Below are 22,491 nucleotides of genomic sequence, written 5' to 3'. Positions count from 1 at the left end.
TAGCAAACCAAAACTGTGTGGCATCCGTCTCAGCTAACTCCCCTCAACCTTGGTCTGACCACCATCTCATCTCCTTTGCCCTCAAAGCCACAAGCCCTATCACCAGAATAGTGTAGAAGGCTACAACCAAATCATGAGCTCATCCCTTGACTCTATTGCACCGTTAAAACTTAGAAAATGTAAGTTGAAAAAACACCTGAACTCCTGGTTCTCCTCGCACCTTAAACCTTAAAGCCCTTAGACTTGAGAAACACAAAAAGGAACAAGCCTGGAGACAATCTCCTACAGACAACAAGTTGATACTCAATAAAATAACATCCACCTACAAAAAAGACAACAAAGAAATCATAGCTGCCAAACAAGAGTCCTACAACCAGCGAATAACACCAGCCAAGTCAAGTACTAAATCATTATTCACCATCATTAAAGAATTGGAAACACCTGTCTTAATCCCAGATACATGCGTAAAGAACAAACAATGGTGCACTAGTGTCCAAAATGCCCTGTCTAACAGTCGATATTTCCATGGGTTCTTTAACAAATATTTTTTAACGAAAAAAACTCAGCAAAAACTCATCCAAAATGGATGTTTTGGTAACCGATTGTTTTTAACTATTCCTGACCCCCGAACCCTTATATGTAGTTTCCCAACACCACCTATATATTTTGATGAGTTTTTCATTGAAAAATATTTGTTAAAAAACCCATCAAAATAACAACTGGCGATGAAAGGACCTTGTATCACCTTTTTGAAGACTTGTGCCAGCTCCCTGATCACTATATTGATGGCCATCTGCCCTACAATTCTTTCATTTTTAAAACGAGATTACAAAGTAGACTATATTAATTCTTCCCACATTTAAGTAGGTTTGTGAGATCAAAATAACTTGCTGAGTGATGATACACAATGAAACATTGGGGGTGGTCCATTTTCTAGTCCCCATTCAGCTCTGTGCAATTTCCATTTTTTGAATAAAAGAATAGTGGTGGGGCCCCATTTTTTGTAAACCACATTATTTCCGTTGATGATATCCAGCAGGTGTTGTCTAATATAATTGAGAAACGAATGTCTAAAAGGACATGTCCGGAATGGCCATATCATTGAGGAATGTGCCAACGTCGTGTTGCCTTCTGAATATACCCAGCTAGTCAAATTTCCTAATATGAAGGAGCAATCTCTCCCTAAATCTATTCAACCTAATGCCTGAGCCTGGGTGCCCGAGAAGGAGCCACCACAGCATGGCTTACAGTAGACCACAAACAGGTGACATACACATTTTAAGTATGGTGTTACCACCCCAGAAAATAGGCATTTCCAGCCCTCTGCAGGAAATATGGATACGTTTCTGGTGGTGACATTATTAAAGCACTGGAATCCAGATGATCCCAGTTTTCTGTTCCTTTTTTCCATACCGACCAGAAAAGTAGCGGCAATGATGTCCACCATGTGTACACATGGTGGCCAGAATCCATATACATCTCCATGGTGTCTGCGTGCTTTTTCAAGGCATCATAACTAGATGCTGGGACAGGAGGCAGAACCTTCTGGACCCAAGTGGGCACTCCTTTCCTTATCTAACCTATATCACTTACTTGTAACCCTCAGCGTAGCCTTTTTAATTATGTTGTATGACTTATTACTATATCACATTGTCGTACAGAGTTCAGCTGCTTCAGAGTTGGTTTAGAGCTATATAAGACCAGTACAGTGCCTATATTGCGTTTAGCCTATCATGTAACTCCGTTAGGCTCACACGCACAGAGGCGATCCCCCAGCTGCCCTCCCTACACCTAACGCGGCCCAATAGCAACTACCGACAACATAGACTTTAAACCCTCCATAAACTGTTTGGACGACCTTATACCCTTATCTCATGTATGCTGCGCAAACTGAGTCAATAATGATATGAGCCGTTAAACGCTACACGCGTGCTAATCTACTAGGCAACCCACTGGGCACTCTAAGGTCTCGCTCTGCCCACGGTCCAAGGCTGCCACTTGACACTGTCCTATGCCAGCATTGTGTGCTGCACTGCATTGTTCTGTTTGGCCTGCGCCTCTATATGTGCAACTGTGCTACCATTGCACCCAGGTGATTTTATAATATATACATTTGAACTGCTGTGTCACAGGCCCTACTACTAAAATTGAATCTAGGTGTGTTTTTATTTATGCATTTGAACTGCTGTGTCTCAGGCCCTAGTGCTAAAATTGAGTCAACCCCCAATCCCCTCAAACTAACCGATATGATCACCTCACCCTGCACTGTTCTTCAGAGGAACCTCAAATTACGGGCCAGACTCCCTAGGTTTTATGACCCGTTACTCAAAACATCCCACAGTAAGGCTAATACTAGCAACCTCTCTCAGCATCCTCTTCAATTGAACAGTAGATTCTTCCGTGAGCCTATCCGCGCCAAGAATGGAACTCCCAAAAGCTTGCCACTACCTTTGAAACCAGCACAACCTGGGACCAAGGGCACACTTATAAATGCCCGCTCTATGGTAGCCCATGCAACAGACATTGCTGACCTACTAGTTAATGAAGATCCTGATTTCTTAGCGATCACTGAATCGTGGCTCCATCCAGCAGCAGGTCCCGCAATCATGTTAGCCATACCAGATGACTACACCCTACTAAGACTCGATCATACTACCTCTCGAGGCGGAGGTCTTGCCATTAGAGCCAAAACTAAACTTTCACTGATACTCTTGCCACCCTCCAACACAGGATGATGCGAATCCCTAATCGCTAAGCTTACCCTAGCTAATACACAGTCCATTTCCATTCATCTCATTTACCGATCACCCGGCCCTCTAGGTTCATTTGAAGAAGACCTTACAAACATCCTATCAAATAACCTTAAGAACTCCTCACACAGCATCCTATTAGGAGATTTTAACCTTGGTCTTAGTGACCCCTCAGATGCTAATGCCACATTAATTAATAATACCCTAGAGGAACTAGGATTCACCCAGAAGATCACAGAGCCCACCCATACTAAAGGTAGAACTATGGACTGGTTAGTTGGGCATAACTGCCCAGTCCTGGTCTCATCTATACTTCCGCATCCTTGGACAGACCACTACCTAATCTTGTTCACTCTAGAGGCGACACCAGTGCAAACAGACAGTATAGCTCCAGCTGTCCAGACCAGAAACAAAAAACACATCACCCCTGAAAACCTGCTCCCGCTGATTTTACCGACTCTGAATGCCATTCCGGATCACACAGATCCCTTTATGATGGTAGACCTATATAACAAAGTCATGCTTTCATCCCTTGATGACATAGCTCCCCTGAAATTGAGAAAGAGCAAACCTCGAAAGCATATCAACACTTGGTTCTCTCCTCACCTTAAAGCCCTCAGACAGGAAAAGCGACGCTGTGAAAAAACCTGGAGATCACATCCCTCAGAAATCAATAAGAAAAACCTGAGTGTACTAGCCGCCCAATATAAAAAAGAAATTATCCTGGCCAAACAAATGTCCTACAGTACTCGAATTTCGCAAGCGAAATCCAACACTAGAGAGCTCTTCACAATACTAAAAGAGGTTGAATCACCTATCCAAGCACCCGACTTATGCCTCAAGGACAAGAACTGGTGCACGGGTATTCAAAACACTTTAGCTAACAAAATCACCACTCTCAAGACGAAGATAAGCATTAAAAAAGACTCCCTTATCGCTTCCACTAAATCTAATATCCTGATCCCTAAAACGACACACCCCACTCGGTCGCACACCCCTGTGCCGCCCAATCCCCACTTTAACTTCGATAAAGTATCTACTAAAGAGGTTGAAAACGTCATTCTTACCCTCAAACCCTCGAATTGCAATGGAGACCTATGCCCTGCACAATTGATAAAGGATGCGGCTTGTGATCTCGCACCATTTATTACCAAACTAATAAATGTGTCATTCACATCAGGCACCGTACCTAACAACCTGAAACAATCCTGGGTCCTCCCCCTTCTCAAAAAACCTAATCTAGACCCCGCTACTCCTATTAACTATCGCCCCATCACTACAGTACAGTTCTTACTTAAAATCCTCGATAAAATAGCAAATCAACAAATCCAACATTACCTTGAACACTTCCATCTCCTTGGAGTCCGACAATCAGGCTTCAGTCCTCTACACAGCACTGAAACCGCACTCATAGATCTCAAGGCACAAATAGATGAGCTGAGAGATGAGGGTAAGACTGCAATATTGCTACTCCTTGATCTCTCAGCCGCTTTCGACCTGGTTGACCATGAGATCCTATGCAACCACCTACAAAAAGCAGCCCATTTCTCTCAAGAGGCAACCGGCTGGATCCAATCCTTTCTAAACAACCGCATGATGAGAGTCTTCTCCCCATTAGCAGCAGCCGACCCATCGCCTATCACCTGTGGTGTACCCCAGGGATCTTGCATCTCCCCGACCCTGTACAATATTTTCACGAAGCCCCTTTTTGATGATCTAGATGGTCTGGTTATCACCTACACTAACTATGCCGATGATACCCAGATCCTCATCCGTTGACGAGGGATTATGACAAGGATTTGGCCTTCGTCAATAAAGACTACCTCATCATCCAGGCATGGATGGCCTTACATGGTCTATGCCTGAATGATGACAAAACAGAACTCCTCATTCTAGGGTCCTCACATAACCTCAACAAACTAGACCTAAACTACTCCTCTCTCCTAATTGATAATAATAAGATCACTGTAGCCGAGGAAGTCAAAACCCTTGGTTTCTACTTAGATTCCACTCTCACCTTCAAAAAGCAAGTTAATGCTATGGCGTCCACCACATCCTACACTTGCAAACTTATCAGAGCAGCCAAACCATTCCTCTCACCTTCTAATTGTATCACCCTAGCCAGGGCGCTGATCCTGTCCAAACTGGACTATTGCAATGCGCTATATGTAGGTTGCAACAAATATATCACAAAAAAAATACAAATCCTACAGAATAACGCCTTAAGAGCGGCCCTTAGCATCCCAAGAAAGCCTACATTTCTGAGACTAGAAGATCTGTCAATTAGCTATCTATGAAAGACAAAATCTTCCTCAAATGTGTCTCTTTGACTCACAAATGCCTCCGCCAAGCAGCCCTCAATACCTTATAACTAAATTCACCAGACCAGCTTCTTCCCGCCCCACTAGATTGGTTAACTCCAATCTCCTCCATGTGCCCAGATTTAAACGTACAATGTCGGGAGGGAATAGCTTTCCTGTAAAAGCAGCACAATTTTGGAATTCCCTACCTCCTACTTGCAGGGAAGACCTCCCTTACCGCCAATTCAGATCAAAGACCATTCAGTGGCTCAAGGACCATGATATATAACACCTGCCTGCTGCACCACACTACTATGACTGTAAACTTGTACACATTGGTGCTCAACTGATCTGCGTAGATACAATTCAGGATATAACCTGCATTTTGTATCTGTATATTCTTTTTGTAACTTATGCCTCACCGGCTTTCATTGTCTTTGATGCTCCAGTAATGTAACCTCAGCTGAACTTCATCCTTCTGTATGTAACAAGCTTCGCAATCCTCTTGATGTCTCTGCACCTTGCTACCCCCGGGTTAGGTGCGCAATATAAATAAATAAATACAAATACAAATACAAATACATACTAGAATATGCAGCAATAGAATATGAAGACATCTTTTGTGTTTCAATGTCCTTTGGGATTTGTGTAAGGGCCCTCTACGATCATTGGTCACTACAATCAATCATTCAATGGTCAATTAAATGTGAAATTACCAAAACCAGTATACTGGCAGGAAAATGTGAAACGTCATCTATACAAGTCTGCATTTCAGAATGCCATCATTTCCAGACTGATACCATCAATCTTTGAAGGCAAAACAGCTTTTGTGTATAACCTTATCAATGTGTGTCATCCTACTTTTCCAATCGATGGATTGTACTATGTGTTGGGTTTTGCTCTCATAATAGTAGGTGGACAGGGATACTTTTTACTTAAGTGCATCGATATTGTCAGCTTATTATGAATAATCTATATAATTTGTACTGTTTTCCTGATGGTAGTGCATTTACTATTGAATAGACCTACCTATCTGTTGTATTTGAAATGTTTGTATACCTTAAAAAAGCGTCCTTGGAATGAAAAAAAATACTATTTGTTTGTTTGTGTCGACAGAGCAAAGAACACAACGATGTCCTGCATTTTCATAATAGTTAACAAAATATCCAATTATTGTTAATTGCAATGTATTGCACGTTGAACATGTGCGCATATATAGATTTTGAAATACACGTACAAACTTATTGGAACTTAATCGTGCACAGGTCTGACCAGGGAGCCCTAAAACGGAATATAAGAATCCCAACAGCCCTTTTCTATATATGGGGTGTATGGCCCTAAGGATAGCTCAGGGGCAATGCACTCGCCTTGGAAGCAAGATGATGCAAAGCAACACAGGTTCAATCCCTTAGTCCACGCTTAGAAACCTCTGGGTATGTATAAATAACCAATTACAATGCAATTACTTTATTTAAATAAGAAATGTATAGCTTGAGACTGAGTATATGTTAGGATCGATATAAATTAATGCATCATAAATAATATTTAGACTCTGGTTTCAACAAGACAACTTGAACATGTGACCTGCACTGCACTGTCCGGTTCCACCATCACTGAGGGAGGTTTGCCAATAGTACATAGAAGGACTCACTTCCAATGTCTGGCCGCAGCTTCTTGTCATATTCCCTCAGTAGCTTGTTTAATATTAAAGTTGCATCAGTGTCTTGGGTTTTTGGAGCCAATACCCATTTTTGGTTAATTGTTAAATCTTCATATTCATCATCTTCGATCTTTCTTGAGCTGCAAATAAGAAAACGTATATCATTGTTTAGGTATATATTTTGTAACAAGTAACGATCAATACAACGATTATTATTATGCTTGCTAAATCCACAAAAAGCATGGATTTCGGGATGTCTATCAAGGGCTACTTGAACATTGATGAAGCTGAAAAAGGGCTGAGGCCAGATTGAGGTCTGATATGATGCTATGCGTGGATATAACCAATGAGATTTCTGTTCGAAGCATTTACTGGCCACATGCATATCAATGTTGATTCAAGAAATTCTACAAATTGACCAGACAATTAAAGTTTTGCCTTTTTCCAAGTAACCAACTTCCCACTGACAGACACGTGTCTTGCATCCACAACTATCATCACCTACTATCCCATTGCAGAGAGCAAAAGGAATGGAGCAAACACGATAGACTGACAATGGCAGTAGCAGTAGCAATTCTCCTAATCTCATCTGAACATATGCTGTAAAATCCTACTTGTATAAAAGAGAACCAATTGAAACAGTGAAATACATAAATGTCATTGGCCAAAGAATCTGTCCATCACACACAAACACATCAGCTGTTGGCTGTTTAGATTATCTATCAGTGTTCGTTTTTGACTGGATTTTTTCAATTTGAATATTTTGCGCATCTGGCAAATAATGCAAAGCTCCAGTCTAAGACCCATCAAGGTTGAACACACAGAAAAAGTAAAGCTAGCCTAAGTACTGTTGGTGAAAACTCACACACAGAGCAGGCCATTCCAGACAGTAACAGCCTGCCACCCATGCACATCATGAGCCCCCAACAAAGTTCTTTCAGTGACTTTACCAGTTAGGATAGGCCATGCTGTGGGTTATTATTTGTCAACCACACCTATTAACGTAGACAAAACTATGTAAAAAAGCAAAGGCTATCAGGAAGCCAGAGAGAGGAGTACGCTGTAAGGTCAGCAACATAGAGAAAGGACTATGGCTGCAGTGTTTTATATGCATTTGGTGAAGCATCACATGGGATGGCAAAAAACTCACTAAAACAGTATTCTTCAAACCGTACGGTGTGCCCATGGTGGAAATCAGAGACATTCCTAGTTGGCCACGAATCCCACAGCCTGAGGACAATTAACAGCTGCTCAGCAAGTAAGAGTGAGTGTAGAGTGCACCTTGTGGCCCAGGGGTGTCAGAGCATGTTCTGAGATGGGAGAGAGGGGCAAGCAAAGGAATGCGTGCAGTCGCCAGCCTTCAGAGGAATGTTGTGAGAAAAGGAGGAAAATATGTGTGGATGTGAAAGAGTGGGACGGGAGAGAGCCCCAAGATTGGGGGAGGGTAGGAGAAGAAAGTGGAAAAGAGGAAGAAATGATGGTACAAGATCACAGACATAGAGAAGAGGATGAGGTAGAGCAGAAAAGACGAGAAAGAATGTGAAGGAGGAACTAAAATGGTGAAGAAAAGACAGAATGGGATGAAACGGGGGTGAGAAGAGGGAGAGACACAGCGCAAGTGAGAATGAAGGGGGAGACTATCAGAAAAGGAGAGGAGGGTGGACACAATATAAGAAGGAAATGCAGAGAGAGACATGATGAGGAGAAAGGTCACAGCAGTGGTGAAAAAAGACACACAACTGAGAGAGGAGGACATTATGAATGATAAAAAGGAGAGGTGAAACAGGGTGTAAGAGCTACAGAGGAAATACTAAAAGAAGAAACAGGCAGAATGTGTGAGAACATAAACTAAAGAACTAAAGGGGAAAAAAGAAAGAAGGGGAAGGAGAATAAAGACAGACAACAAGAGGGAGAGAAAGAATAGAGACGGATTAAGAGTGATAGATAGCCAAATGATGGATTGAGGGTTGAAGAGGGCCAAGAGACAGAATAGAGAAGTAGGCACAAAAAAGACAATATGAGACAGAATGGTAAAGAGACAAGAGACATAATGCTGGGGATAGGGAGGAGAAACAACATGAGGTAAAGGACAGAACAGAAAAAGAGATACGCATGTCAGGAGGAAGCAAGGAGAGACAGAATGTACCAGTGTAACACAGAGAATGAAAATACAGGCTTTGAGAGGATGAGAAAGAAGAGAGTGCAAGTTGGAAGTTATGGGAACAGGAGAAAGTGTGAAGGAGGAGGAGGAGAAGAAGGGTGTCATCTAGGTACCCGCTGGTGTGTGCTTGCCATGCACCCGTCACACACAACATACGAATATCATGGCCTGAATTGCCCCTGACTTGTACTGGGCAGGTGGAGATTGTGCAGGTGGAGATTGTATCCACGTCAGTGCTGAGGCTACAGGAGCAGTGTCAACATGCACAAATGGTCTCTGTTGCGCAGCCAATGCCAGACTCGGTGACTGGACGCAGCCATCTTCATTCAAGTACACATGCGTGGAGACCCCTGGCCCTATTCCACACTTGTGCATTCTACCACTGGTGAGGTTGCTTGACCACCAACAACGGGACATCTTGGTCCAGTGTTCAACCTGTTTAGGTTGTGTTGAGCCCATTGTAGAGAAGGTGCTAAAGGTGCTAGACCACTCCCCCCCTCAAACTTCATTCAGATTGCTTGTCAGGCTGATTGATAGTTTTAGTGTTGGAAAAACCAGAAACGTAGTGCCATGCAGGCCAAAAAGCACATATAAAGCAACATATATTTTTTAGGGCAGAATGCTTTACGCAACAGAGGGCATCACAGGTAGCACACATTTATCATAGATACCAAAAATCTAGGCTGAAAATTGAGCAGTAAATGAGTTCTGATTAAAAACAGATTGGTCAGCTATTTTGGCTGAGACAAGGTCAGGAAGATTCTAAGATGGTTGTTGAGAATACAAAATGTTTGAATTTCACAAAGTCATGATGATATAATTAAATCATTCTCCCATAGCAGGTCATTAAAGGTTCATTGAATTAGGAAATGTCTGGAACATTTGCTTCAAACTTTCTGGCAGCAATTTTCTCATTGATGATCTGAGGGCAGCCAAGTAGTGTTCAAGGAATGTTGCAATTAGAACAGACTGCTGTTCAAATAAGCAACAATTGTATTGAGTTACCTTGAGCATGATGTCAAGGATGTTCTTTCTCAAGGTATCAAAGGATTCATATTAAAGGTCAAGAGCATCTCACACACATTGAATTAGTTTGCATGCATAATTATGACCTACGAATATAAAGAGCCAATCCGTGTGCATTGCGTAATCAAGTAAAATTACCTTAGCTGTAAAACTGTATAAAAGGAACTGATGTTAAAGAGAGAGCTCAGTGTTGCTGGTGTTATGATGTCTGCTGTTTTGATTGCTGAAATCCAGCCTGAGTGTCTGCTGTCTGCCTCCCTGCTTGGTGTCCAGCCTTTGCCACTAGGGGTGTCAGAGGACCAGAGAAGGCATTAGGTCATTCTCTTCACATGGCTGACCACAAAGGGGACCTTGACTTTCCAGGGTCATGAATCCAGACATATGTACATGCTGACAGGACTAGGGGATGAGACCTGGTAAGGATGGAGGGTGGAGTAAGCTGCTGTATGCCCACACATCGTGCTGGGAGGGTGTTAAAGTATATTTCACATAATACCGCCTAGAAATGAACATTGGCCTAATCACATTCTGTGTCAACGTAGATAAACATGTTAAGGCTGCTGAATGTGGATTGTTTGTCCTGCACTAAGAAACCTTGGAGCTAAACTAGAGATGAAATGAACAGTAATTTACATGTTGTCTGTATCAATAGCGTCATCCTTGTTCAAACAGTAGAACAAAATGTTGAATCGCTGAAACTGTGTGCCTTTGCAGAAATCTGTGTGTACGTTCCTTGAAACTGGATTAACTTTAAGCTCGAGAACAAACGAAAAACCAACATGACCAACTAAAGCAAAGATTTTTACCATTGTATTGTATGTGCAAAAAAACATGTCTAGTGTTAGAGGAAAACATTGAACAATATATAGTTGTGTAAACCTGTATTAGTTATGTGAACTGGCTACAAACCCTAGTGAATGTGTCCAGGATTATGAGAAAATATATAAAAACTGATGTTTTTGAGATGTCCAGCACTCTCTCCCTTCACAGTGTCTGCTGGTACACACTGCGAGGTGTTGGGAGCCAGATAGCTATCTGACCAATAAACTGTACATGTACTTTTGAACTTGTGACTGGCATATTTAATTTTTGGTGGTATTAAGCCTCAATATTTCTTTTATTCTTTCAAAGGGGCTGCTAGAACTGACAGCATGGAAGGGCACTTTGACACCTATAGATTGGGTTATGTATATGAGAGGCTGAGGTAGGGAGGTGGTATGGAGGAAGAAAATAAAAATGTGCATTTCTTTAGGGGTAAATTGTATTCATTTCAGAAGAGTAATGGGAGGGTTGTCTTAGTGTTTAATTAAATAATTAATTAATGATGTGAGACTGTGAGATGAGGAGCATCACAGTTAGGTTAGTCCAGAGAACCTATGTCAAGCTACCTGTAGGAGAAACTGTTTTAAAATCCAAAAAGATACTTAGGTGACAAACACAATAGATTTTGTTTAAGCAAACTGTTTAAACTCCCCATAATGAGTATTATTTAGGGGCAATGAAGCCACTAGGAGAGTTAACACAGAGACAAGTAGCGATGAGTGTTAGAGAAGCTATTTGTGGGTCGGCCAATTTATATGTATGTATTTTATGTATTTTTATGTATAGAGGAGTAAAAGTCAGGTGTAAATAATTAGAACAGGCTAAGAAAATACATTATTTATTTAAGGAAATAAATTAGCGCAAATCCCAAAAATAAAGTGAGGAATAAATGAAGGAACAATAGGTAGGAGTAACCTAGTGATGAAAATACACTCATGTGCATGTTTTAAATTGGGATAAAAATAAATATTAGGCCAAATAATGAGTAAATAGCCAGAAAATGTTGTCCCTTTTGAACCCTTGTAGCAGCCAGACCGTGGTAGATACATGTGTTCCTACATAGTACACATTCTTGGCTAGTCAAGGAATGTTGAACAATAGACATTTGCATTCCGCTTTACAGCAACAAAGAGCACAGAAAGTATGGTTTGGGAGAAAATGTAATCATGTTTTAAACGTGTGCAGTCATTTCGAACCTCTGTAGCAGATAGACGCTGGGAGCAACAAGGTTAATCTCTTGTATTGGTATAATTAACATCTTTAGAAACTTAGAAAATGTTCAATGACAGAAATCTGCACTTTCTTTCACACAAACGAAGCAGACATAACGTATGACAGAAATGGAAAATAAAATGTTAGTGTGGCTTTAAAGCAAGCCTTCTACGCAGTTACAGAGAAAAAAATTTAGCGAGTTGTAGATCAAGATGAAACAAACCTGCGTTCACATTCCTGTCTTTCTTAGAAGAGTGGAATTAATGAGATGCAGTATATGTCTAGAAAGAAAATCTTTGCAGAAATAGAGATATTTTCTTGAAGTAATGTAGGTAGCATTGGTAGCCAGCCAGTGCAGGGACATGCAGTAGATTATGTCAGCATGCCACTGAAAACAGTTACAGTGTTTGTTCAAAGGAATGAGAGATTATTTGGCAGAGCTAACAAGGAGTTATTTAGGATTTCAAAAGAATGCAAGGCTGTTGCACAAGAAAGACGTAGGGATGAATAGTTATTTCAGTTAATGCAACTAAGGAAGCTTGTGCAGAAGTACTTAGTATTCATGTTGAGAAAACAGCATTTTTTGTCCAGGACATTAATGTATGGTTGTTAAAAATCAGAATCTGAGGAAAAGCGCTGGTTTTAGTTTGATATGTTGCAATGCGACATAAACCCTAGTCACCTAACCAAGCAAGATGCATATTTTGAAATATTTATTTTTATGTTAGAAAAGTGATGTATAGTTAAACCTTGCTGAAAATACATTGGGGGCCATTACGAGGTAGGAGGTAACCATGCCGCTATTAGCGGCATGGCTACCCCCTTACCAGGTACCATGTCTAGGTTCCTTGAATGAGGAATTACCAGGCCATTCCGACCGTGGATGGCCCGGTAATTCCTCATTCAAGGAATCCAGACCCTGTACATCCCCATTTCCATTCAAGCCCCATAGGGCTCAATGGGGATGGGGAGCATGCTAACAGTGGGCCCGTTAATAACGGGACCGTTGTTAGCATGCTAGACTGCTCCCGGGACCCGCTAAGGCCGCCTGGTAAAACCAGGTGCCCTTAGCGGGTCCCGGGAGCAGAACTCGTAATGAGGCAGTAAGGGGTTGACGGCTCCGGCACCTTTACTGGTGCCGTTAACCCCTTACTGCCAGGGTCGGAATGACCCCCATTTGCTTTGTGCTAGAGGTGATGCCCAGTTTTATATGAGTGTGCACCAGGGAGACATTGTTTAAGGATTGCATAAGCTGTTTCTCATTGTAGGGAGGCTTGCTAGTCATTTGAAGAAATAATGATGGAAGTTTTATGTGTGAGCACACATTAAGAGGTGCCACTAAATTGTTGATTTCATGTGTGGCAAATAGCCGTCCCTTATTGAGAAGGGAATGAAGCATTTATTCCATTGTTAAAATAGTCTTCGGCGCGGTATGAAAAAAGGATGAAAGACAGATTGCCAATTGAAAACACAGGAGGGTGGTTTAAGTAACTAGTAAGATGAAAATGCTGGGAGTTGGGAATAGAGGGATAGCATCGGAGAAGGGAGTATGAGGTGCAATGCATGCAAATTTAAATAATTTGAACTAAAATATTTGGAGTACCATAGAGAGGTGCAAAACAGAAAAAAATATGTTTCCCTCACTGTACATCATGTCTGTAAAGTATGGAGGCATTTAGAGAAAAATTGAATGTAAATGTGTGCAGGGTCACAAGTGTCACAGAGATTTAAAATGTAGTTTTGTGTGCAAATTGCATTAAAAAGCAGGCCAGTGTATTAGTGGTTGTTTTAAAACTAGGCACAGTGAATATCTATGGGGGATGTCAAGGATAGATAAAACAAAACATCTTTTTGAAAACATGTTTTAAATGCATGTAAAAAATGTTTTTTTTGTATTTAGTTTAAAGAAGCAGTGAGCAAAGATGGAACAGGGTGAAGCTAAAAGCACATGCACAACGAGTAAAAGACATTGTTTAAAGAATTTTGTAAAGATGTTTAAATAGAAACGTACAAAAAAAGTGCAACTAAGCTGAGGTACTCACAAGGACGCTTGGCACAATTATTGGAGAAATAAATACAGATGGTTAAGGTTAGACTCTCTATTATGACATGCATGCAGGTACACATTTTATGGAAGTATAAGCGATCAATGAACTATATAAACAATGCATTTAAAAACACACACACTCATGCACACATGTATACACACACACACACACACACACACGTTTTACCTACCTTGTGGGGACTATGTGTGGAAACCAGCCTTGTGGGGACTAGCCCTTCCCAATGTATTAGAAATGGGCTAATAGCAGAACTATGTTCAGAAAAATTTCATAATACAGGATCCAACTTCATATTTGCAAAAATGCTTATTTTTAATCGCGTGTCCGGTACCATCTTTGCGGGGACCTGGACGCGTGTTACCATCTTTGTGGGGACTTACTTTATTATTCTTATTTAGGATGGATTGCACCATAAGAAAATGGAAAAATGCTTACTTTATAGTACTCAATATACATTATACAATTTTATTTATACATGCGAATATCTGCCTGCATTATGGCTATCACAACAGACGTATTTTGAGGGTTTGACATTTCCCACAAGATGATTAATTTGTATGCGAAACATAAAAAGGAACTTAGTTTCTGGCATTAAACACTATTTTAAACACTCAAAATTTTCCAGAAAAGATAACTGCAACACAGGAGATGACTTGATTGACCCAGGCTGACACACTATGGCCAAAAAGGAATAAATAATTCAAATTCAGATTTCATTCTTTCACAGGAATCATCTTCCCTGCTAACTCATATCTGTTCTTTAGAAATGGTTTAATGGAAATTATGTTGCTTTCTTCTTTTGGAATGTGTATAATTAGAGTGGAGTTAACTTTCCTATAGGGGTCATGTTTGATTATGGAAAAGTTAGATTTTCCACAGAATCATGAAACGGACCCCACATAGACAGTGTGTACTTGCAATCATGTTGAGGTCCCCACAGAGATGTTGTGTGATTACAATGATGTTAAGATCCCCATAGAGGTGGTGTGTGATTAGGACTATACTCAAGCCCCCACAGAGACAGTGGGCCTCATTACGGCTCTGACGGTAACCCTGCTGATGATACTGGCAGGTTGCTGCTGGACCCGTAAAGAATTATCGACGCCTGACTTCACGGTAACACTGGGGTATTACAATCCTGGCGGCCGCAAAGTCAGGCGCAGGTAATCCTGTTCATCCCCTTTCCCATGGAGTCCTATAGGATTCCATGGGAGTGGGGACCACAGAAGCACTGGCACTGTTAATAACGGTGCCGGTGCTTCCTTGAAGGTTTGCCTACCATGGCCGCTGTGTCCGGCAGGGTCTGCCGTGTAACTTCACGGTAACACTAGGGTATTACAACCCTGGCGGCCGCAAAGTCAGGCGCAGGTAATCCTGTTCATCCCCTTTCCTATGGAGTCCTATAGGATTCCATGGGAGTGGGGACCACAGAAGCACCGGCACCGTTAGTAACGGTGCCGGTGCTTCTGTGACGGTTTGCCTACCATGGCCGCTGTGTCCGGCAGGGTCTGCCCTGTCAGGCACAGCGGCTCTGGCAGGCAAACCCGTAGTATGCTGGTCCGGAAACAACAGTGCCGGTAAGCTTGTATCCACACACACACACACACACACACCCACACAAGCACACACACACACACACACTCACACAAGCACACACACACACACACACACACACACACACACTGCTTTTTGTTTTACTTCTAGAATGCTAGATGACACAGAATCTATGATAGTTGGTCCTTTTTGAAGAAATTCAAAGGATAGCGATTTGCGTATTTATATTTAGGAGCCCGTAGATTCTTGCAGTATGAAAAGCGAGAGTGAAAACAGTAATTATATTTCACCACAGTTTATAGCAGAGACTGTTTGAAGTAAACATGGAGGCACTTGGGAAGCAAGTGGGGGTGGAAAGCAAGGTCATGAGAAAAGAACAGTGACTACCAGCCATTTTTTTCAGGCTGTTGGAAGCGGAGAAAAATAAAAAAAAGCTTGCAGAAGCCAAGCCAGTTCAAAGAGAAAGTATTCAAATTTATGCCATAGGAAGGGCAGTGCTGACAAGTGAAGGAACGTTGGGAATATGGCAATCATAAGCAATGATTCACGATAAGTAAATAATTAGTACCAGATGGGCCAATGAAGGAATTAATTAATGCTACAAAATAAGAGAAAGCCCGATGGAGGAAGAGCATTTAAAAAAAAAAATAACCAAGGCAGGTTTCAGGATGTAGGATTAACAAATCTCAGGGGGCCTAATCAGCCTTGAGCATAGAGCCTTGTCTTTGGACAGGCTGACTTTAAACAGAGACTAGAAAGGTGATAACCACACTAGTTGCGGACAAGATATGTCAGAACAAGAAGGGGAATCCTTTCAAGGGGAGCAGGGTGCTAGTGCATGTGGTCGCGAGGGGTGTTCTTAGACAGACCAAAAAGTGAGACAGTCAGATCTGGACCTACATAAACCGAAGACACCAGAGCCCCTGGCATGGCCAGATTGACCTAAAAGGCGATCTTTTAGTAAGAGGGGGACAGCATGCCCCTAATATATAGCTCACAAGTTAAAGAAGGGTTTGCCCATGATCTACATTGCATCAGACATGAGCACTGAGAGTGCAACAGGTACAGCATGCTAGAAAAATCACGAAACAGATTCACTGCAGGGGTTTGTAGTGAGCCTCATGCAGATTTAGTGATGTGTGAACACAGAATAGATAGTGACATCCCTGATAGAAGGTGCCTTTATGTTAAGAAAAAATCTTTTCACAGGAACAGGGGTCTGCATGCACCCACAGTAGGACAGTTCACAGGCTGTTTTGATGTTCACAATTATTAAATGATGCTCGGCCTCAAAAGATGTCAAGAATTGATATGACTGGGGGAGGAAATATCTTTGGTCTATTTGTAGACCCTGAGATTGCACATTCATGAGCAAAGATGAAAAGGTGTTGAATGTTGGTAAGTTCCAGAAGATTGAGGGTTCTTTTGAAGCTATTAATTGAGTTTTCTTGTTTATTGATGAATTATCAGTCTCTGAAGAAGATTGTGTTGTATCAGATTTTTGTAATAGTTGTGACAGGCACTTGTTAATGCTTTGAGAAGGGATTGGATGACAAAGCTTAGAGTGATGATTTTGTTTAGTGGATCAATGGATAGTGTGTTCCACTTTTGGAATGAACCATGTGAGCACAGATTAATTCATATTGGTTTGTAAAGGGCAAGTGGCTCTGTGAGGTGTTTCTGGTAAAACCAGAGGTTTCTGTTTACTGAGGTCAGTATAGTGTTATACATGGCTATGTGACCTAGTGGAGAAAAGTGGAGAGAATATTTGATTAATTTAGTTTCTGACAACGGATACCTATGGATAAAGAGGGGGGATAGATAACCCCCATGACATTATAAGCAGCCATGGTGCAAAAGAAAATGGCAATGTTCAAGGGAATGGACAATAAGGGCGGACCATGGAGGACAGTAATGGTTCTCATGGAAGGGTCTAGGTTGATTGACGTGACTGATGAGGACATATCTAGATAGGGCTTAACAAAGGATGAAGTGATGTTTCTCTAGGAGCATCAAACACTGAAAAAGAGAAAAGGGAGAAATTATATAGCATATGACAATAATGTAGCAGTCTTTAGCATAATTTCAGGAAGGCTTGGAGAGAATTCCAAGTGACCTATGGACTACGGGTTCTCATGGCATGGGTCCAATAAAATGAATAAAGGGAAGATGAAAATAAATAATTGACCTTAAACAGCACAGGGAGAGGAAACCCGAGAAATGGAAAGTTTGATGAAAAAATCAAGGAGCCCAATACAAATAAATAAATAGAAAAATAAAACCATGAATGAATGAATAAATGATTGGATGAATGAGTGATTGGATATTAAAGCAGCAAGAAACATAAATAATTAAAGAATTCAGATTTGGACAAATAAAGAGCACCCTTGAGGATTATTGGCCATAACTGAAAAATGTTGTGTATTTCAATAAAAAAGACGATGAGATTAATGAAGGACCAAAGGGGTATGGTTGACCAAGATTGATTTAATTATACAATAGAAGTTATTATAGAACTGATTCAAAGAGCATATAAGAGTAATTAAAACAATAGTATTTGAATGTATATAATGGTGTTGGTTTATATTTTATAGATGAAGATCATTGACCACCTTTCTTGAACATGAGAGGAATGTCTATATAGCCTTAGCAAGGAAAGAGACATTATGCTACGATAAAGGTAAGTATTAGTGAATAGGGAGTGAAGAAGGAGGTGAATACTGGTTCACACAGCAGTGTGTGGACACATTCTTCATCATTATTAGCAGTAATAGGACCCCGGTGAGTACAGAAAAAAAGGCAGTAAGGGATACAGTGTTTTCAATTGTGTAGTGTTGTCCCAAGATAGGTGCACACAGGTGTGAGCATATAATATCACATAGATACAATCATGGCCTCCTCTGACAGCGCAGGACAAGGAAGACATCAAATAAAAGGTGGAGTAACCTTTTTAAAATTCTGACAATTGGCAAGATGCCAAAAGGGTAGATATGGCAGAACATTTAGGGAAATGTTTAGAATAGGCAAACAAATGTGTGCCTTATGTCAACATGTGTAGGCACTTAGTAGGAACAGTGCTGAATTCCAAATTACAATGTTAGGCTAGATTAGTGTAGGGCGACCAGTGAGCGGCAAACATTAAGCGATAAGCAGCGTGCATCGAACTGTGTTTATTATGTCTTAATAGGATCAACGCACAGAGAAAGGAGGTGACCGCGGTCCTACGTGAACAAAGTGAAGACTTCCAAAGACATAAAGAAGAACATTCGGCTATGCAGGAAGAAGCCAACTACAGGCCTTAGTGATATGTTAATAAAATATTTAAAAAAATGCGCACCAAAGACCCAAAAGGAACAAGCCTATGGTTAGATGGACTGGACGGATCAAGAGATGATCTTAGTACACCTCTTTTTGTTAGCAGAAGGTAGCAAGGGCTTATGTTAGGGAGAACCCTGACTCCCTTGCCAGTCTCCAAATCACTTTTGCCTCCATTTTGGTTTTCTACAGAAATCAAGAAGGCACACCAACATGATCTTCCTCAGCTACGGATGCACCAAAAAGACAGAAGGAGAGATACAATGGAAGAAGACTCCTTTTTTAAATGTTTTTCTGAATTTGGCATGTTGTTTGTTTGTTGTTTGTTATTTTTTGATTCCCTGCTCTAAGAATGCCGACTTAAGGGAAAAATGTGTCCTCTAAAGGACATACAGTTTTTGATATGAAAGGAGAGCCCATGAAAAAATAAGGGCAATGTTAGACACAGGTGAATGTTTTTTATTACATATAAACCCAGTCCCGGCACCAGGCAGCATGAAATTGAGAAAAGGCAAAAAATGTATGCGGAGAAGGGGAGAAGCAGTTGTTATGTTATTTTGGAAACCAAAATAATTATGTTGGAGATTGTTTAGGAGGCAGGAATGTTTGAAAGAGCCACAGAAGGATTTTTGTAAGGGTTGGGGTTTGAGAAGAAAGCATGGATGATAAAGACATATTTATTTTTCAAAGAAAACTCATTTAGTTTTCTATTACAGGTAGACAGGAGAGACCTATATACATCAAGAGATTGACGGCATCTGACCCTATGAGCAGAGAGAAATGATCAAGAGACCCAGACAGATGCCCGTGTACAGACATTTCGGCAAACATTTTTCTGAAAAAAACTCCCCATCCTTGTGTTCCCTTGCTAAAATTCCCCCTTGTATAGACTTTTGAACTATGGAACAATAACTAAGAGTTTGAGTGCTCTGTGATGAAAGAGACACTAAAATGCAAAAGGACTGGCCTTGGGTTAAAAAGGGCCTGGGAGACTTGGTGCAAGGCAGCCCAAATGCCAAAAATACAAAATGACCAGATCAGGAAGAAGGTCTGTGGACATGAACGATGCTTAACCGAGACGAATTGGGTGGAAGACATGTCAGTGGAAGATGCACCAAAGAAATGAAAATGAACATTGGAAAATATCCATGGGGAAGAAAATGGGGAACCAGGAAATATTGTGGCATGGGAGTTAGGAAAAGGTGTGCAGTAAAATCACATATTAAATGTTTATACAAATTGGCTGGTGGGATTCCTCCCAAAAATATTTTTCTCTCAATTCTCATACTGGCTGTAATCATCTGAAGTATATAGTTAGTATAAAATGAACTGGGTAATAGAGGTGGGACTCAGATAAAATCCAACAAAAGTGTTCTTTAGGGATACGTACATGTTTAGACTATGAGAATATAATATGTTAGTACTGACTTTGTAGAAATGTTTTTAGGATACTTCCCTTATTGAAAAAAAGCACCTCACAGGGGAGGGTGATTAGGACTGAGATGTATAGGTACACTGAATATGGAGGAGGGTGGACATCGGGTGTAGTGGTATGTATTGAATAGGTGTCTAATACAGACCTGAGGGGGGAATGTAGAGAAGGTGCTAGACCCCCCACAAACTGAATGCAGATAGCTTGCCAGGATGATCAATAGTTTTAGTGATGCGAAAATCAGAAATGTAGTGCCTTGTAGGTCAAAAAGTACATATAAGAGCGACATATATATTTTAGGGTCATACTGCCTTACGCAGCGGAGGGCATCAGAGGTAACACCCATTTATCATAGATACCAAAAATGTAGGCTAAAAAATGAACAGTATATTAGTTCTTATTAAAAACAGATTGCTCTGCCATTTTGGCCGAGACAAGGTCAGGCAGATTCTAAGATGGTTGATGAGAATACAAAACTGTCGCATTTCACAGTCATGATTATATAATTAAATCATGTTCTCATAGCAGGTCAGTAAAGGTTCATTGAAGGAGGACATGTCTGCAACATTTGGTTCAAATTTCCTGGCAGCAATTTTGTCATTGATGAGCTGGGGGCAGCCAGGTAGTGTTCAAGGAAGGTTGCAATTCGAACAGACAGCTGTACAAATAAGCAACATTCATGAGCAGTCCATGCAGCTGATGCCCATATTTAGATTTCTTGGAAAGAAAGCATGCTATCACCTGCCAAAATTACCTCGGGGATGATGTCAAGGATGTTGTTTCTCAAGGCATCAAATGATTCATATTAAAGGTCAAGAGCATCTCATGCAAATGTAATTGGTTTACATGCATAGTTATGACATAGGGACCTGATGTATGGCAGTCCAGACTACCAATCCTGGTCTAGAAAGGGCTTGTCTTTAATTATAAAGAGACAATCAGTGTGTATTGCATAATAAAGTAAAATTACTGCAGGTGCAAAACTGTATAAAAGGAACTAATGTTAAAGAGATAGCTCAGTGTTGCTGGTGTTATGTTGTCTGCTGTTTTGATTCATGTTATCCTGAGAAGCAATAAAAGATGTCTTTGAAATCCAGCCTCAGTGTCTGCTGTCTGCCTCCCTGCTTGGTGTCCAGCCTTTGGCCCTCGGTCCAGGGGTGTCAGAGGCCCAGAGAGGACATTGCGCCCTTCTCTTCACAATGCTCCTCGCTTCTCAACTTCTCAGGTTATGCTTTACTCCTTTTTTGCTTCTTCTTTTCTCTGTCTCCTTCTGGAGTTCTGTTCCCTTGCCTCCTTCCTGTCTCCATGGCTTTGCTTCTCTGTGCCTTCTCTGTTGCTTCCTCGCTCTGCCTTTCCTTGATTATCCCTCAGGTTTTGCCTTCTGCTGTTTCTGGTCTTTGCCATTCTCAGACCGCTAGACAGCTCACTGCCCCGTGTTTCAGTGCTTGCACTATTCCTGTACCACATCTCACCAAGGCATCATCTTGTGGTTCAGGGAGAATGTGTGGGATTCTCTATGGGTTTATTTCATGTGAGAGGAGATTGGGCGGTCTTTCTGGCTATTTCTTAGCCACAAGCCTGTTAGTTCTAGAAACCGTGGACAACCTAGCGCAACACCTTTATCTCCATGACTGCATCACAAGTACCAAGCGTCAGCCCACAACAGTACATGACAGTGCTGCATAATTTCTGTAGTTTGACCTGATACTTAATTGGCCATCAATGCATCAGCCCCGGTGCGTCATCTAGGCGGCAGCTGGTGTGTGCTGTGTTCTGCCAAGTACGTTGGGCTTTTCTTGTATATCTTATATTTCCTTACCTATAACTTTGCATCTTCATACTGTTTGTGATTACGGAACAGCTGATCACCTCTCGGAGCACATGACATAAACGTTTCTTGGTGAAATATTTGGATATGTCATTGTTACATTCTGCAGAAAGCAATGTTAGAATGTTAAATGCAAATGAACTCACTGTTAATAATCCTATGCTGTCCACGTTTGAATTGCTTAGCAACATTACTAATATGGAGGCTACTGATGATGCATTGTTTGCTATTGCAGATTCTGGATCAAGCAAACACAGGCTTCCTCTTATACAATGTATGTCTGCTAGCCCCGTGCCCATGTCTTTTCAGATAAACACGGGGGTCTTGTCTCAGTAGGATAGCTCAGAGGCAATGCGCTCGTCTTG

At 41.2% G+C, this 22,491-nt stretch overlaps 1 protein-coding gene across 1 annotated transcript in view; it reads right to left on the bottom strand.

Annotated features, from left to right (window-relative positions):
- The window catches only part of LOC138525961 (gamma-aminobutyric acid receptor subunit gamma-3-like), an 805,526-nt gene that overhangs the window by 378,097 nt on the left and 404,938 nt on the right, over positions 1-22,491 (bottom strand). Inside the window, exon 2 of the mRNA XM_069636262.1 lies at positions 6,702-6,850. Within this exon, the coding sequence (XP_069492363.1) occupies positions 6,702-6,850 (149 nt within the window). The remainder of the gene's footprint in view (positions 1-6,701; positions 6,851-22,491) is intronic.

This window comes from Ambystoma mexicanum, chromosome 7p (genome assembly GCF_040938575.1).
Source record: "Ambystoma mexicanum isolate Mex_15411 chromosome 7p, UKY_AmexF1_1, whole genome shotgun sequence".
In the NCBI taxonomy this organism is placed as follows: Eukaryota; Metazoa; Chordata; class Amphibia; order Caudata; family Ambystomatidae; genus Ambystoma; species Ambystoma mexicanum.
The sequence above is the reverse complement of the archived record's forward strand: the minus strand, read 5'-3'. Positions and strand labels throughout refer to the sequence as shown.